The sequence below is a fragment of the Myodes glareolus genome, chromosome 11 (genome assembly GCF_982192425.1).
Source record: "Myodes glareolus chromosome 11, mMyoGla1.1, whole genome shotgun sequence".
In the NCBI taxonomy this organism is placed as follows: Eukaryota; Metazoa; Chordata; class Mammalia; order Rodentia; family Cricetidae; genus Myodes; species Myodes glareolus.
This window is the reverse complement of record NC_142036.1, coordinates 24,440,635-24,456,233: the sequence shown is the minus strand read 5'-3', so window position 1 is coordinate 24,456,233 and position 15,599 is coordinate 24,440,635. Positions and strand designations below refer to the sequence as shown.

The following is a 15,599-nucleotide window of genomic DNA, read 5'->3' as shown; positions in this document are numbered from 1 at the left end:
TCACCCTGCAGACCAAGGGAAGGGACTCACAGAAGGCTATGGCCCCTTGAGGACTGTTGAAGTGACTGTCAACTAAAGTACCTGGTAGGGGCTAAGCCAGAAGTCCCATCATGAGTCACAAGGGGCTGTTGATTTCTGGGTATAAGAAGGGGACAAAGACCCTAACAGTCTGACCGCCAATGCTCCAGACCCAGAAAGGCATCTGTCTGCCCCAAAGGTCAGGGAATGACTGAGCTGGAGGCTACACAGGTAGACGTTCTTTAAAGTTTCTCTTGGTTGGGTGATGTAGCTGTGGGGCTTTCTTCAGTCTCCCGTAGCTGAGTTCAGCACAAGACAGATGTGTCAATCACTTGCAGCTCAAAGGCCAGAGACTGGAAGTGGCTGACAGCTCTAGGTGGGCTGTCCTGGGGGGGACAGGAAGAGGATGGAAGTCAGAGCTCCATAAAAGTTAAAGGAGAGTATTAAATGGAGAACTTGAGACGGCATCACTAACAGGAGGACGGCATGGTGTGGTGAAAGAAAATTGCCTCCAAAGGGAGTGGCAGTATTAGGAGGTGTGGCCGTGTTGGAGGAAGTGTGTCACTGTGGAGGTGGCTTTCAGGTCTCATATATGCTCAGGCCACACCCAGTGAGACAGTTCACTTCTTGTTGCCTGCAATCCAAGATGTAAGACACTTGGCTATTTCTCCTAACCCTCTGAAAATGTAAGCCAACCCAATTAAATGTTTTCCTTTGTAAGAATTGCCATGGTCATGGTGTCTCTTCCCAGCAATAGAAACCCTAACTAAGACAAGTGGGCTGAGAGTAGGAGGGAGCAAAGAGATCAAGGTGGAGCCCTTGGGGAAATGGCTGTTCCCGCTGTGGCCATCAGAGCTTGGAATGGGAGGACATGAGAGAGGCTGAAGCCAGGGCATCAGTATGTGAAGGAAGTGGCAGGGTGGGGGAAGATGACTGTAGGACAACTACAAGGTGTGGGATTGTTAAAGGGGCCAGCCACCACCTGATGCCCTTCCTGTATCCCAGTCAGAGTACAAGAAAGTCCACTTCCTGGGGAGCGCTGGGATGTGAGACATGGGACCAGGACCTCAGTTAGGGCAAGAGGAAAATGGAAGGCTGGAGAAGCCTGGGAGCCTGAGGTGGAGGTAGGAGGGATGGAGGACTTTACCCAAACCCAGGACTTCAGGAGAGCAAGAATGACAAGCACAGGGGCTAGCTGACTACAGAGTGCTAAGAACATAATACCAGATACCCTGAGGAGTTGTAGGAGACTCTAGGACCTCTCTGGGGTCATTCACTCCCTGACTAATTGGGGAATCCAATTAGTAGGTCTATCAGAAAACAGAGAAAAGGGAAGAACAGTTGTTTTCACCACAGACATCTGGGAGACATTATATCAAATAGAAGATTCCAGAAATGGAAGATATTTATGTAGCTGGAGAGACTGCACAGAGGAGAGTACAACAGGTTCCCTTTGGCTTTTGAGCAGTCCCTTCTGAGGACACGGGAAAGATGGTTTATCATGAAGGATGAGTTGAAGGTCACAAGACCCACATGTCGAGTCCATAATCAGTGCTTATGAAGTAAACCACACTGGGGATGAGGAAGCTGGGGTTGGGTGCTTTGCCCTAGACAGCATGATCAGTACTCCACAGAGAAAGTGTCCCCATAAGGGTTCTCCGATGAACCTTACCTATGGAGGCTCTTCTTCCTCCAGAGCATCCTGGCCTCCCCTTCCTCACCTTTGTCCCAGCTCTGCCTCAACCCAGCAGCGGTCACTAGCATACTTGCACACCAGGCTTCATGGGTGCAGTTCCCCACTATTTTGAGATGTCACTCTAGTCCTAAATCCGAGGCTGTCCACAGGATGTGACTCAGGCTACTGGGGAGACTTCACAGGACCACAAGCATCTTATGCCTGAGGGAATGGCCAGGCTGGAATGTAAGACTGGGCAAGGCCCCTAATAAATCCCAATGACATGATCAGTGTCAGGCCATTTGGAATGTTGGGTAGTTAATACATTTGGCAGATAGGAACGCAGAACCCTACAACCTACTTTTACCCTTTCTGTCAGAACACATCTCTCAAATCTGCATGAGTAGAGTAAACTACAAGAAAACTTGGGGAGAGGAATCTGGGGACCTTGTACACGTGGTTCATGAGGCTAGCTAGGAAATGCATCAAGCTACTGGCAATCTGGGTCGGAAGACTAAGCTAAGGGACACAAAACCCTAGAAATTACCAAGGGTCTCAAATAATTGTAGTAGGGGATGGTACTCTGGAAACTAAGGAGCAGTAATGTGCCAGGCATCTGGGACAAGGAACAGTGGCAGACGAGCAGTCGTAATATGGTATGCCTGTCAAATTGCCTCTCTGGTCACAGGTGAGGGTTGCTGTCAGCTGACAATCAGTGACCATTGCATAGTCACTATAAGACATCTATAACACCCCCTCCAAGGTGCAGGGAGAGTCTAAGCATGAAGAATGGGATACCCCATTCTTGGAGTGCTGTGGAATACTAGCTTCTGGGTATCATGTGACCGTCATACTCTCCCCCTCCCCCACCAAGGTTCTGGATATTTATTTATTTATTTTGGTTTTTCAAGACAGGGTTTCTCTGTAGCTCTGGAGCCTGTCCTGAACTAGTTCTTGTAGACCAGGCTGACCTCGAAATTGCAGAGATCTGCCTGCTTCTGCCACCCAAGTACTGGGATTAAAGGCATGCGCCACCAGTGCCCACTGGATATATATTTATTATGTATACAATGTTCTGCCTGCATGTGTGCCTGCACGCCAGAAGAGGGCACCAGACCTCAGTACAGATGGTTGTGAGCCACCATGTGGTTGCTAGGAATTGAACTCAGAACCTATGGAAGAGCAGCCAGTGCTCTCAACCTCTGAGCCTCTCTCCAGTCCCTGCCGTATTCTTGAAACAAAACAAAAAAACCAAAAACAAACAGAAATGAAAACCGTTAGAGAAGGAAGGATAATGAGTAGGTACCATTGCTGACTTCTGAACTTGAAGAAATTAGTATGGAGAAGGAAGAACTCAAATGATCAGACAGATGGCTCAGTGGTTAAGGGCACTGGCTGCTTTTTCAGAGGACCCAGGTTCAACTGCTAGCACTGACATGGGGGCTCACAATCATATGTAGCTCCAGACACATGTGATACAGACACACATGTAGGGAAAACAAACACATAAAAATAAATTTTGATAGAGAAATTGTGCTGAGGGAGGGTGAGATGACTCAGTGGGCAAAGGAACCTGCTGCCAAGCTTCAAGCTGAGTTCAATCCCTTAGTCCCAGAGTGGCGATAACTGACTCCTGAAAGTTGTCTTCTGGTCTCCATGCATGCACCATGGCTCACGCATGCCCAACACACACACACACACACACACACACACACACACACTGCAATGAAAAAGGATGCTTTTGAGCTGAACTCTATGTTGACCAGGACAACCTCCTTCTGAGTAAGGCCTAAATGGATGGTGGTTTGTGCTGCCAGGCATTGACGACCAGGTATAAGTTGACTCCCACCATCGCCCAGCTGTCTCTGACAGGTACCTCCTTAACCCCCCAGTTCCTCCAGTCTCCACCCTCTCAGCTGCTCACTAAGCCATCTACTTAGTCACCTCCATGTTCTCACCTCCTGTTGAGACTTTTGCCTGCCCACCGGTCTTCCCAGCCCTATTCTCCCCATAGAGTCATCCCCCAAACATTTAGGGGCTTGACCTCCTAAAACCGTCTAAGCAGCAGCCACTTCTGAGGAGGGAGGAAGTGATCTTTAGTCTTTTCCCTTGAATTTGAGGTAATATAGGTCATGTGAAGTTGAGTGGGTAATGACGCCTACTGCTGAGCCTAATGACCTGAATTTGATTCCCACGTGGAAGGAGAGAACCAACTCCTGTAAGTTGTCCTCAACCTTCACTAGTTTACTGTGCTGGGCGTGTGCTCATCAGGAATAAATTAACGTAAGCAGAGACCGATGGGTTTAGCTTAGTGGTGGGGCATATGCTCAGGATACCTGAAGCCAAGTCTGAGCCCCATTTAAAAAAAAAAAGAATCAGTATCAAATGGTACAATAAAGAAGCAAACAGGGAATAGAGGCTCATGCCTTTAATCCTGGCACTCAGGAGGCAGATCTTTTTGTTTGCTTTTTTGTTTTTTAAGGCAGGGTTTCTCTGTGTAACAGTCCTGGTTGTATTGTAACTCCTTTTGTAGACCAGGCTGGCCTCAAACTCACCAAGATCTGTCTGCCTTCTGAGTGCTGGGATTAAAGGTGTATGCCACCACCACCCCACAGTGGACAGACCTTTAAGTTTGAGGCCAGTGTGGTCTACATAGTGAGTTCTAGGCCATTAGGGCTACCAAGAGAAACCCCTTTTCTCAAACCAAGTCCTCCTACCTTATAGTACCAGTGTCCCTTTTAGTGGTAGTCCTGTAAGCACTCTTGAGAATTGTCACATACATATTTTTATTTCTCATTTTCTCTTCTTCACAATGAACATGTGTGGCACTTTTATTCTGAGGACCACATTCCCTGTAGCTGCCTTGGCTGGGCCTTCTGAGTACCACACCGCAGGTTTCCTTCCTGCTTGTAGGGGCCCTGGGCCAGTGAGTCTCCTTTAAAGGACCTAGGGAGGTGGGGTCCTCCAGGGTCATCACCCTTGTCTTTCATCTTCCTTCCAGTGTTCCCCTTAGTCATGCAGTATATGTGAACCATTCTTCCTGAGTTTCCACCTAAATACACTTCTTAGGTACTGCTTAGAACTACCGGCCAAGTTAATATGACTATAATACTCAGTTTGCTTTCCTCTCGATGTGACCCTCCCTGCCTTGCCTACCAAGTTACCAAATCACAAAACACTGCAACCTTTGTACCTGAACCCTCTCAGTTGGGTCTCTGCAGCACGCCTGAGCCTCTCCACTTCCCACTGTTAGAAAGTCTGGCTAATTACCCCGCCCCCCATTTTCATCTTCTGCTAAAGCTTGTGGCAACTCTGACATTTGAAACAGGCATTAGGGCCAATGTCAAAACTTTTTGCCTGTCCAAGAAGGGTAAGGTGGAGTCCCAGAGCCCTCATGTGTGCACAGCCCTTGCCACCCCCAGGCTCCACCCTCCTCAGCCCTGCTTTGGTTCCCCTTGTCTAAAGGTCACTCTGCCAAGTCTTCCTATCCTGGAAGTTAAAATGTCAGTTATGTCTTGATCCTACTGAGTGTTCACAATGCACAGTTCAGGTGCCTGGTACACACAGGTGGAACTTCCTCTTGAGATCATTGCTCCAATTTGTACAATGAAATCTCTCAAAAAATGTCCTGGGTGAAATATAAGATTGATGAATCAAAATAAATATTTTCCAAGGAAATGACTACCACCATCAAGATGTTTCTGAAAAATTGAAAACATGAGACAGAAAATCTAGAAAACCTCCAGATTCTACCCTCAAGGGACACAACCACATCTGTAGATAAAGACCATATGCTGGGGACTGGAGAGATGACTCAGTGGTTAAGAGCACTGGTTGTTCTTCCAGAGGACCTAGGTTCAATTCCCAGCCCCCCCCCCCCCCATGACAGCTTACAAGTGTCTGTAACTCCAGTTCCAGGGGATCTGATACTTTCACACCAATGCACATAAAATAAAATTAAATCATTAAAAAAAAAGATTGCATGCTAGAACAGACTAGGTCCAACTCCACAGGTTCTATACAAGCCATTTATTTGAAATGCCAACTATATGTAGGATAGTCAGTGTTACATGCTTATCAGTAACAGTAGAAAAATAGAACCAGTGAAAACCTCTGTACAACTGTGATGGTACTCAAAAGAGAAATGTATCGTTTACAATGCTTCACACAGACGAGTTCAAGTTTGGAGGTACCTAAATAAAAATACTATATATTTCTTTAAAAAACACTATGTACAATTGAAGCGTAAACAAGTCTTACAAAGTACTGGTTATGCAGGTTGTAGAAAACACTTGCATAGGACATGAAATCAGTTTAAGAAAGATTTCTGAGCCTTTAGCATTGAAGGCACTTGACTCTACCATTAACAGCACAACCACAAGAAACTCGGTGGTGGAGGCCAGATGTGGCACATACATGGCAAGGGGAGCTCAGGAACCTTGGGCTTTCAGCCGCCCCATCTAAGAGCAGAATTTCCTAGGGCCTACCCAGATAACCTGCACAGTCATGTGCAGGTACACCTGAGGACTCTTCCAGAGCTCATCTGATCTCAGAGCTCACATAAACACACAAGTAGGAGAAGATATTTCCAAGACACAAACTTGCAAACAGTCATTCTATAAAAATGGCTGCAGCATTATAATATTCTGAATATGGAAGATTGGTACAGTCATGGATATATATTTTTTAGGAAAAACAAAATCAAAAGACTTGCTCAGACAATAACCACACGAAAACTAGTACAACTGATGGGACAAAATAACTCACACTTCACAGAGCACTGTTCACACAGCAGTGTTGAGAGAAGATAGTAAAACACCTCTAGGGCGTGCAGAATAGCTCTTAGCAAGATTATTTGAATGAGGCTTGAAAGTAACTACATGGTAGACATTGTGAACCACTGCAGACCCGGGAATAGCACCCATCACTGCGGCATTAATAGTCTATTGACTACAAAGAGCTTAACTCAGCCCTAAAAAACATATGGATGCCTTATCACTGTAAAACAATGGCCTTATGCAAATTTTGTGAAATGTATTTTTCCCTTAAAGGGCAAGTTCAGTATTATGAAGACAAATCTCCTTTACTGTAGACACTGGGAGTGTTGATCCTTCAACTCCAGAGAATGCGCCTGAGAGGTCAGCTTCGGCCCTGCTGGCACCACATGGCATTCACCGGCTTCCATTGCGTCCCGTAGCATCAGCTTCATCCAAATGTACAAGGGTTGTGCCCATTGTGAGAACTTCAACAAGCAATGAAAGAAAATGCAATACAGGATGACAAATGTTCAAAACAAAACAAAAAGCCCTAAAGCCAGAGGACAGCCAATGAGGAAACAGAAATCAAGAATTAGGTTTAGTTCGTAAGAGGCACAGAAAGACAAATATAATTAACCCAGTAAGCCCAGTAAGCTTTTGCTCAACATGTCTCTAAAACACTAGGCCAGCTTGGACCTAGGGACGACACTCAGAAATAAAGTCAATGGGGGTGTAAAAGGGAGATGGTGTATTAGGATTTATGTTTTGGATGATTTTAATTTTTCTCCTTATGAGCCACAGGTGACTTTAAATGTAAGTTATTTTTCAAAATTTCAGAACTAAAACAAAAATACAAGAAAAGGATCAACAGCATCTTGAGAACCTAAGCAGTGGTTCTCCAGCCTCAGCACTCAGAGGGACTGGAATGGTGATTGTCCAAACGGCCTGATTGTCCCTGGCCTCAAAAGGAGATCTGGGATTTTTATGATTTGGTTCTTAATAAATTTCTATACTAAGAAAAATGCCAGTTCCTGTGGCCTATTGTTTTATTATACATAAATACCTTCTTTTCTGAGACTGACCCTACCCAGACTTCACATTTCTAAGTACAGCATTAAAAAAAACTTCATAGATGAGCTCACAGCCAGAGGCACAGAGTCTAACATCCCACTAACACCTATCCTATCACACACAAAACCACATCTGTTTATCTTCTGAAAGTCACACCATTCCACAATCCCACAGATTAAAGCAAGATTTTCCTGTATGCACACAGTTTGGCCAGGTAATTTACTAAGTCACTAAAAACAAACATTATAAATTAAATAATACTATGAACAGTATCTACTAATTTTTTATAATTACAAGTGTGGATAGGAAAGCACATTTAATGAATTTTCAGGAAAATTAAAAATGTGAGATAAATGGTCCTAAAATGTAGAAAAACAAAACCTGTCAAGAGGTGAGAAAGCTTTAGGTGTGCTTGCTTCTCTCTGCAGTTATCTGCACAATACGGTCTGATCTGGAAAAATCTCAAGCCGTATAAAATAACTCCTGTCAATAGGTCCCAGACACACAGGGAGGAACAGAATGGAATTGCTTTTTGCTTCTGCTATCTGATACTGTGCTTCAAAAGACACCAACTCTTAAAAAATGAGCAGAGCCCTGTGGGTTTCTGACTTCAGGAAAGAAGAGCCTTAAAGGCGATGTAAGCCCACCTTCCAGCAGATGTGCCTGTCCTGTGCAGCCCTCTGAGGTCAGGATATCCATCACCAGGGTCTGCCAGTCAGTGGATGCATGAGCAGCAGCTAACTAGCCAGGCAACAGAACTAGTAGTAGCGATTGCCGGGGTATACAGAGATGGTCACCTTCCCATCTGTGAGATTATCTATTATTAGGATTGTTTAAATGTCAGATCATTCCTGAGTGTATATATCCACAGGGTAAAGTGGGAAAAGACCATAAGAGAAACTACAGTTTCAGGAGAGATCAGAGTTGCCGATACCTAATAGAAACCTACTTACTTCAAAGTGCGTGTAATTCCCTTATACGGTAGCTCGTGCTCCCTAGCCCTGCATAGTTTTCGAGTGTGAATGCTTCCTAATTATATGTACACACACAGAAAAGAGGTTCCCAAATACCTTCTCCACAAAGAATGTTCAGGGAAGTTTCTTTTCTTCTAAGTGCTACGGCTGTGTGTGTCTATAAAAATACAAAGTGAATGTCCAAATGATGCTGAAGTGATTAAAAAACTTAAATAACAATATATTTACATTGGAGAGTAAGAAACAACAAAATAAAACAAGTCCAAAAGCAGTCCTTAGCTCACACACTGCCCTTCCAAGGGAAAGGATTGTGAAAATTCCCATGTGCTCAGTAATTCAGAAAATGCCAAACCAGCACCTCCGGTGGAGTTCAAGTAGGACATGTAGTGTTTTACTGAAAACAAAATAGTTTTTTGGTGGTAAAGTACTATGCATCATACAACTTTGAATATGACGCCAAAAATCCAGACATACTTTGAAAACATTAAGAAAAATGTATGCTTACAAATACCAAATGACATACATAAGACTGAAGCCCTTTTGGTTTTGTTTGTTTGTTTTCCACAAAATGCAAGACAACCAAAGGCAGTCACTTCCCCGAGCACAATGAGTCACATGAAGAGCCAGGCCCATCAGTGTGCCCTGTGTGCACACATCATCAACTCCACTACTTTTTTTTGAGGCAGGGGCTCACATAGCCTAGTCTTCAGTTCATTTGTAACCCAAGATGACCTTGAACATCTGATCTGCTGCCCCCCCCCACCAAGTGCTGGGATTACAGGTGTGCAAGTCCATACCCAGGCCCAGCTCTACTGTTTTCTAATACTAAGGTCTAATTTTCTTAGACCTTTTGGAGTGAGTAACTCTACTCCAGAATCTACAAGAGCCCCAACAATGCCCATACTATGATTACACATTAGCCACAGACTGGGTATCAAGGCTTTTCTCCTTCCTGTTCTTTACTGAACCTAAAAATTTTAAGACCTGGACTGGACTCCTGCTGTGGGGAATGAAGATTGGCTTTCACAACAAAAAAGAATGACATTAGATTTATGGAGACTAAGTAGGAAGATTTCTGAACTGAAACAATCACCGAAAGAGAGAGGAGCGTTTGATGTGCTGTTCTTTGGAATTTCTATAATTAAAAAATAAACACAACTATTTTGTAAGAAAATACATCTTAGTGTGCAATCCAATGCACGTGGAAATTGGTAGATGATAGATAAAATGCAAAAAAGTATGAAAATACAGTCCTTTAAATGTGGCAATAAAGTTTAACACACTGTTATAAAATCAATACAAATAAAATAAATGTACAAGTGCAAAAAAATTAGTCATCTGTAAAGAAGAAGAAAGCGCCAGCTTGCTTTCTCTTTAAGATGCTTCCCACACGACTGTTACACACAAAAGAGACGGATGCAGCATTCAAAGTAACCCTCAGCATGCCATGTATAATAAACATATATACACATAGAAACTAGAATAAAATGTGAGACTGAGCTGGCATCGATAAACCGGTCAGTAAGTTGTTGGGTTACATCATAAAACAGGATGTTTCACATCTCAGGCACAGACTCGAAGCTGCTTTCAGAGGGCAGACTTTTTGTAGAGAAAGTCTGGCTTGCTTGGCGACCTCCTTCCTCTGCTTATGGAATCATCCCTTTCCAGATCTGTGTTTCTCTGAGCTCCATGGCTCAAGGATTCACTGTCTGTCAGTCTTCTACTAGATCGCTCTTCTAGAGCTTCAGAGCTACATGCAGAATGGGAAGGTGGTCTGTTAGGTGTCAGCCCAAAAGTCAAGTCTGTTTCTACTGTAGTTCGTGCCCTGACATGAGCTGCACCATTGCCAACATTTTCTGAGACTGCTGAAGGAAAGTCTGACCTCTGGGGAGGCTGCTCAACAACATCCAAGCGTATTGGTTCACTCTTCTGCTTGTGGAGAGGCCCATCGGGAGAAAGTGGATATTCTCTCCTAGCGTCTTCCTGTTTTTTAGGAGAGGTCTGACCAGGTAGGTAAGCTGACTTTAAGCCATTTGGTGATGCCTTATTGTGGCTGTACAAGTCTGGACCAAAATATCTACCATGTGAAGGGGAAGGAGTGCGCCTGCCAGGAGCAGGAGTGGAAGGTCTGCAAGCAGCATTTGAGAAGTCATAGAGATCTGGGTATTCCTGCTGATTTTCTCTACCATCTGCTTTCTGCTCTAGTGGATGTTTTTTTCGAGACGTGTGTGTATGTCTCTGTGGAATACATGAGAGATGCTGGGGAGGCCCTGGTCCTGCTTCAGAAACTGGCTGACATAATTCTGTGTCTGCAGCAAGCTCTGGGAGCCTCCTGTCCTTGAGTGACAGTGTAGACACCCCCATGGCGATATCGGGCATCAAATCATTCAGCACAGGCTGTGTACACTGAAACAGAAACAAACGGGAATGATTAAAAAGAAAAAAAAAATCACACATTTCTTTTAAATCACTTGAAGATTACAAAGTATATGCTTGTATTTAGGAGCCATAAAATTAAACAAAATTATACGCGCGTAAGAACAATATAAACCACTACACTTCCCTATAGAGGTTATTGCTGTTAGTATTATGCAGCTTTCCATCTCTTACCTATGAATCTGTACTAATCTCAAAATTTAATGTACATACAATTACATCACTCAATTTTGAGATTACTTGATTACCATATAACATTTTCCTGTATTGGTGAGATATAATTTTTCCATTAGGTTCCCCCCACCTCTCTTCTCTCTCCTTTACCCTATCCCATTCTGAGACAGGGTCTTTCGATATACTCTGGCTGTCCTAGAGCTCATTATATAGGTCAGGCTAGCCTTGAACTCAGAGATCTGCCTCCCAAGAACTGGGATTAAAGGCGTGCACCACTGTATGGTTGAGACAGGTTCTCTTAATCAAACCTGGAATTTACTGATAATGGTTAATTTGGCTAGCCATCTTACTGAGGAGCATTGTCTGCTCTTCCAGAGGGTCTGGGTTCCATTCCCAGCATCCACATAGTGGAACTGTAATTCCAGTTCCAGGGGATCTAACACCCTCTCCCTATCTTCATAGACACCAGACACGTATGTGATACACAGACTATATGCAAGTAAAACAATGATACACTTAAACAAAAATAACCAACTTGGGTTTCTTTTGTTGTTGTTGTTGTTGTTGTTTGTTTGTTTTGAGACAGGGTTTCTGTGTTGCTTTGAAGCCTGTCCTGGAACTAGCTCCTCTAGACCAGGCTGGCCTCAAACTCAAGAGATCTGCCTCTGCCTCCCGAGTGCTGGGATTAAAGGTGTCGGTCACCACTGCCTGGCCCAATTTCAGTCTTTTTGCTTGCACAAGAAGACTAAAATAGAAAGCTACCTCCCACATCACTGGTTTGGTTCTCTGAGAGAGGGTTTTACTACGTGGCCCTGGCTGGCCTGGGATTTGCAGCAATCCTCATTCTTTGCTTCTTGTGGACAGGGATACAGTCATGCCGTTATAACCAGCTTTTTAATTTTCTACGTTGAACACATCTTTCTACCTCAAAACTCCTGAAATGCAAGCAACCCTAACCCTGTGGGTGGGCCACCACACCTAGCTTCTATTATTAAAAATTCGTGCATTTACATTTGTCTACTATATTCAGGTGATGCCGCAGGGCGATTGGTAATGAAAAATCCCCAGACTATCTTAATACAAAATATACAGCTTTAATAAACAGAAGTAAGACTTACAACAGCTTACACCAGAATTCAAATGATCCGTCCAGGCGCAGGAGCCAGGCGAAAGAGAGAGCTAGCGGATCGCGGTTGCTAGGTTTATAGGCAGGCTTTAGCCTGAGGGCGGTACGCCCCAAAAACAAAATATGATTGGCTGAACTCCCCTATCATTCAGGAATGTATGAGTGAATATATTAATAAATAGCCTTTAAAGCGAATTGTACTTAATATAAAATAGAACTTCTGTAACTGTAAGGCTTGGCCATTGGAAAGGAAGGAGGGAGGGCCCAGAAGGGGGAAGGATAATAATCTGACTCAAGACATATGCTAGCTCAACACTTCTAATGAGGCTATTTTATTTTTCTCTACCAAACGCTGCTGACAGCAGTTCTAAGAACTAGAAGCCATTGTTATTTTTCTCAAATCTATTACATAAAACAGAAGTCTAAACTCTAGAAACTCAAAGCTCAGATGAAAAACCCTCTCTCAACTACCACCTACTTGCCCTAGCATCCAACACTGAGTAAAATGGATCTGATGGATTAGATGGCTGGAGGTGGAGACATGCATGAGGACTTTTATCAGTCACAGTGCTTAGGTGAACAGAAGATGCTACCTAAGTGCTTGCATAGAGGATCAGACACTGGGATATACATGTGCACTGCTCAATCACTGTACTACATCCACTTGGCAGTGATCAGGAAGCCACCTCAAGTCGGTCCTATTTATGCTTGTTCTCTTCTTTTCCATTCCCTGGAGGGAATGCTTCCGGTCAGTAACACTTCTGTGTGTTGCTAAGTCCCAGCAGGGTCCCTGGAGCTGGAGGAACAGCTCCTAAGGTCCTCTGCCTTTGTTTTAGAGAAAGTTATCCAAGTGTAGACTTACCACTTGCTTCTCAGATATTATTGCTGATGAGGCAGCAGCAGCAGCTGCAGCAGCAACCGTCTGTCTTCCGAGGCCTGTGGTGTTGGTACAATCGGGAGGTGCTACTTTAACACCTGGCAAATAGACTGGGGTGGGGCCAGGTTTAGGAGCTGTTCTGGAGTGAAACAGTGAATGATTGCAGGGGTAAGAGAATGAACGAGAAGGATGATGACTGGGAGGCCTTGGTTTCCAGCCTGTCTTGAGCTGGTTATGGATTGGGGTAGCTGGAGGGTGGTATGGAGGGGGAGGAGGGGGCAAAGGTGGATGGAAGGCCACAAAAGAGTCCAGGTCTGTAAACATGGTTTCTGCTGTAGGAGTACTGTTAACCCGACATCTCCCAGGCTGTCTCATTGTCAAGAGCGGACTTTCATCCCCAAAACGTTCATCAGGAAAGAACTTGTGAGGATTCTAAGAAAGAATTAAAAAAAAAAAAAGTTAGAATTTTAGCCTAGGCTGCCCTTGAGCTTCATATTTTCCTGTCTCAGCCTCCCTATTGTTAGGATTATAGGTGTGTAGCACCGCCTGGCTGTCCTTAAACTCCTGACCTCTGCCTCAGTATTCCAAGTGCTGGGATTAAATGTGTGTGCCACTTCATCTGGTTCTAGGTTTGTATCTTTATTAGCAGAGTCATTAAATGGAAATTTACAGGTTGAGTTAAGTCAGGCACTTAAAAACAAACACACTTTTAGCAGAAGAAAAAAGCTTAACATGGTTTTCTATGTCAGAAGCCCAAAGGAAAAATGACCTTACTGAGCATACAAAGGACTAGAGTGCAGCCTAGGCAGCACAGCCAAAGCTGCTCTACTGAATATTCCAGCACACACACACGCAGATCAGTCAGCTTTAATAAGATCATGTGACAAAGTCAAACACCAGGAGTAAAACAATTCAAATGTGCCACTGCTAAAAAAAAATAAGGTTAACATAAAAACTAAGGATGGGGCTGGGTAGTGGTGGCTCATACTCTAATCCTAGCACTCAGGGCGGGGAGCGGAGGCAGGTGGATCTCAGTGAGTTCAAGGCCAGCCTGGTCTACTAAAGAGAGTTGCAGCCAGTGTTGCAGTTGTTATACAGAGAAACCTATGGGGGGGGGGGGAGAGCAGCGGGCAGTGTGAGTGTGCAAAACAAAAAACAAGAAAGGATATTTCTAGAGTTTCTGATACATCTAAGTACCTATTTGAAGTAAATACAGAATATTATTCTTTCCTATTATGTATTAGTGAGTTAGATTAAGATAAAGATAAATGGATTATGAGATTAAGATAATTTAAAAAAGAAAGCATATGCCAGAAGATATAATTTAAAATGGCAAAGGGAAGAGAAATGATCCTAACAAGGAAAACACCAATACACATGCTAACATTGAAGGGGGAATCTCATAAGGTCTTAGCCATAAACAAGGAACTATTGGCAACAATAGGAGAGTGGGAGAAATATTGTTCCCCAGGGAAGGGCACTGCAACTGGCTATTCAATACTAAACAGTCCTGGAAATATACACACAAGCAACGCGATATACACTGAGCAGGTTGTATTTACAAAGTTAGGAATACACACACACACCAATAATAATTAAAGAGAGGCTATTAATTTGAAAGACAGCATGGAGGAGAATACATGGGAGGGGTGGGGCAGGGAGAAATGATACTATATTATAATCTCAAAAAATTAAAAATTAAAAAAGTTAAATATCATATTGTGTAGCCTTATTGACAGAAATAATAGTAAAGTAAGACCTAAATTATTTGCTGCTTGCCAAAGGAAACCATAACACAGTAACCATTTGCAAGAGTCAATAAAGGTTAATGGTATTTGGGGGCAAGAAAGTTTGCACCACTAACCAGATGAAATTTATTTATAGTTATCATTTAGATATTTTCATTAGACTATTCTACAAGCCCTATTTTAACTAAAACTATTACTGCTTTTGTATCTAATTACTAGAAATGAGGGCTTGTTTTTTCTTGCTAGGTTAAAAAAATAAATAAAGGCACTTGTTCCATGAGTCTCAGGCTTGTGCCTCCCCCCACTTCTTTCCTTCCCTCCCCCCTGCCTCAGACAGGCCATCTGTGTAGCCCTGGCCATCCTGGAACTTGCTCCATAGACCAGGCTGGCCTCAAACTCGAGAATCCACCTGCTTCTGCCTCCACCACTGCCTGGCTAGGCTTGAGTTTGAAAACAACTCCTAAGGGAAAAGAGAGAAGAAACAAGACACTTGGAAGACCTATAAGTATAAGAGAGAGCCAAACTGGAAATCCAGTGACCAGAGAGTGAGCAGTGAGGTCTGGAATTTTCTATTCCTCTTCAATCTTCACTGAGATACAATTCTGTAGTAGCCACCTACTAGATGCTTATTCTGCCCCAGATACACTGGAACTTTATAGCACATCCTATTTTCACTTTGCAGCTGAGGAAAGAGCTGTTCCGAGTGGTTAAAGGACTCAATCTGCTCAACAGTTTAGGAAGCA

The 15,599-nt window shown here is 43.6% G+C and overlaps 1 protein-coding gene across 2 annotated transcripts in view; it reads right to left on the bottom strand.

Moving 5' to 3' along the window:
- Positions 1 to 5,707: 5,707 nt before the first annotated feature.
- Positions 5,708 to 15,599, bottom strand: part of Btbd7 (BTB domain containing 7) — an 86,428-nt gene continuing 76,536 nt past the window's right edge. For both annotated transcript variants that reach the window (XM_087911559.1, XM_087911560.1), the window contains exons 10-11: positions 13,094 to 13,540; positions 5,708 to 10,901 (exon numbers count right to left, since the gene is read on the bottom strand). In XM_087911559.1, coding sequence (XP_087767685.1) covers positions 10,083 to 10,901; positions 13,094 to 13,540 — 1,266 coding nt within the window. In that variant the 3' untranslated portion in view covers positions 5,708 to 10,082. The remainder of the gene's footprint in view (positions 10,902 to 13,093; positions 13,541 to 15,599) is intronic.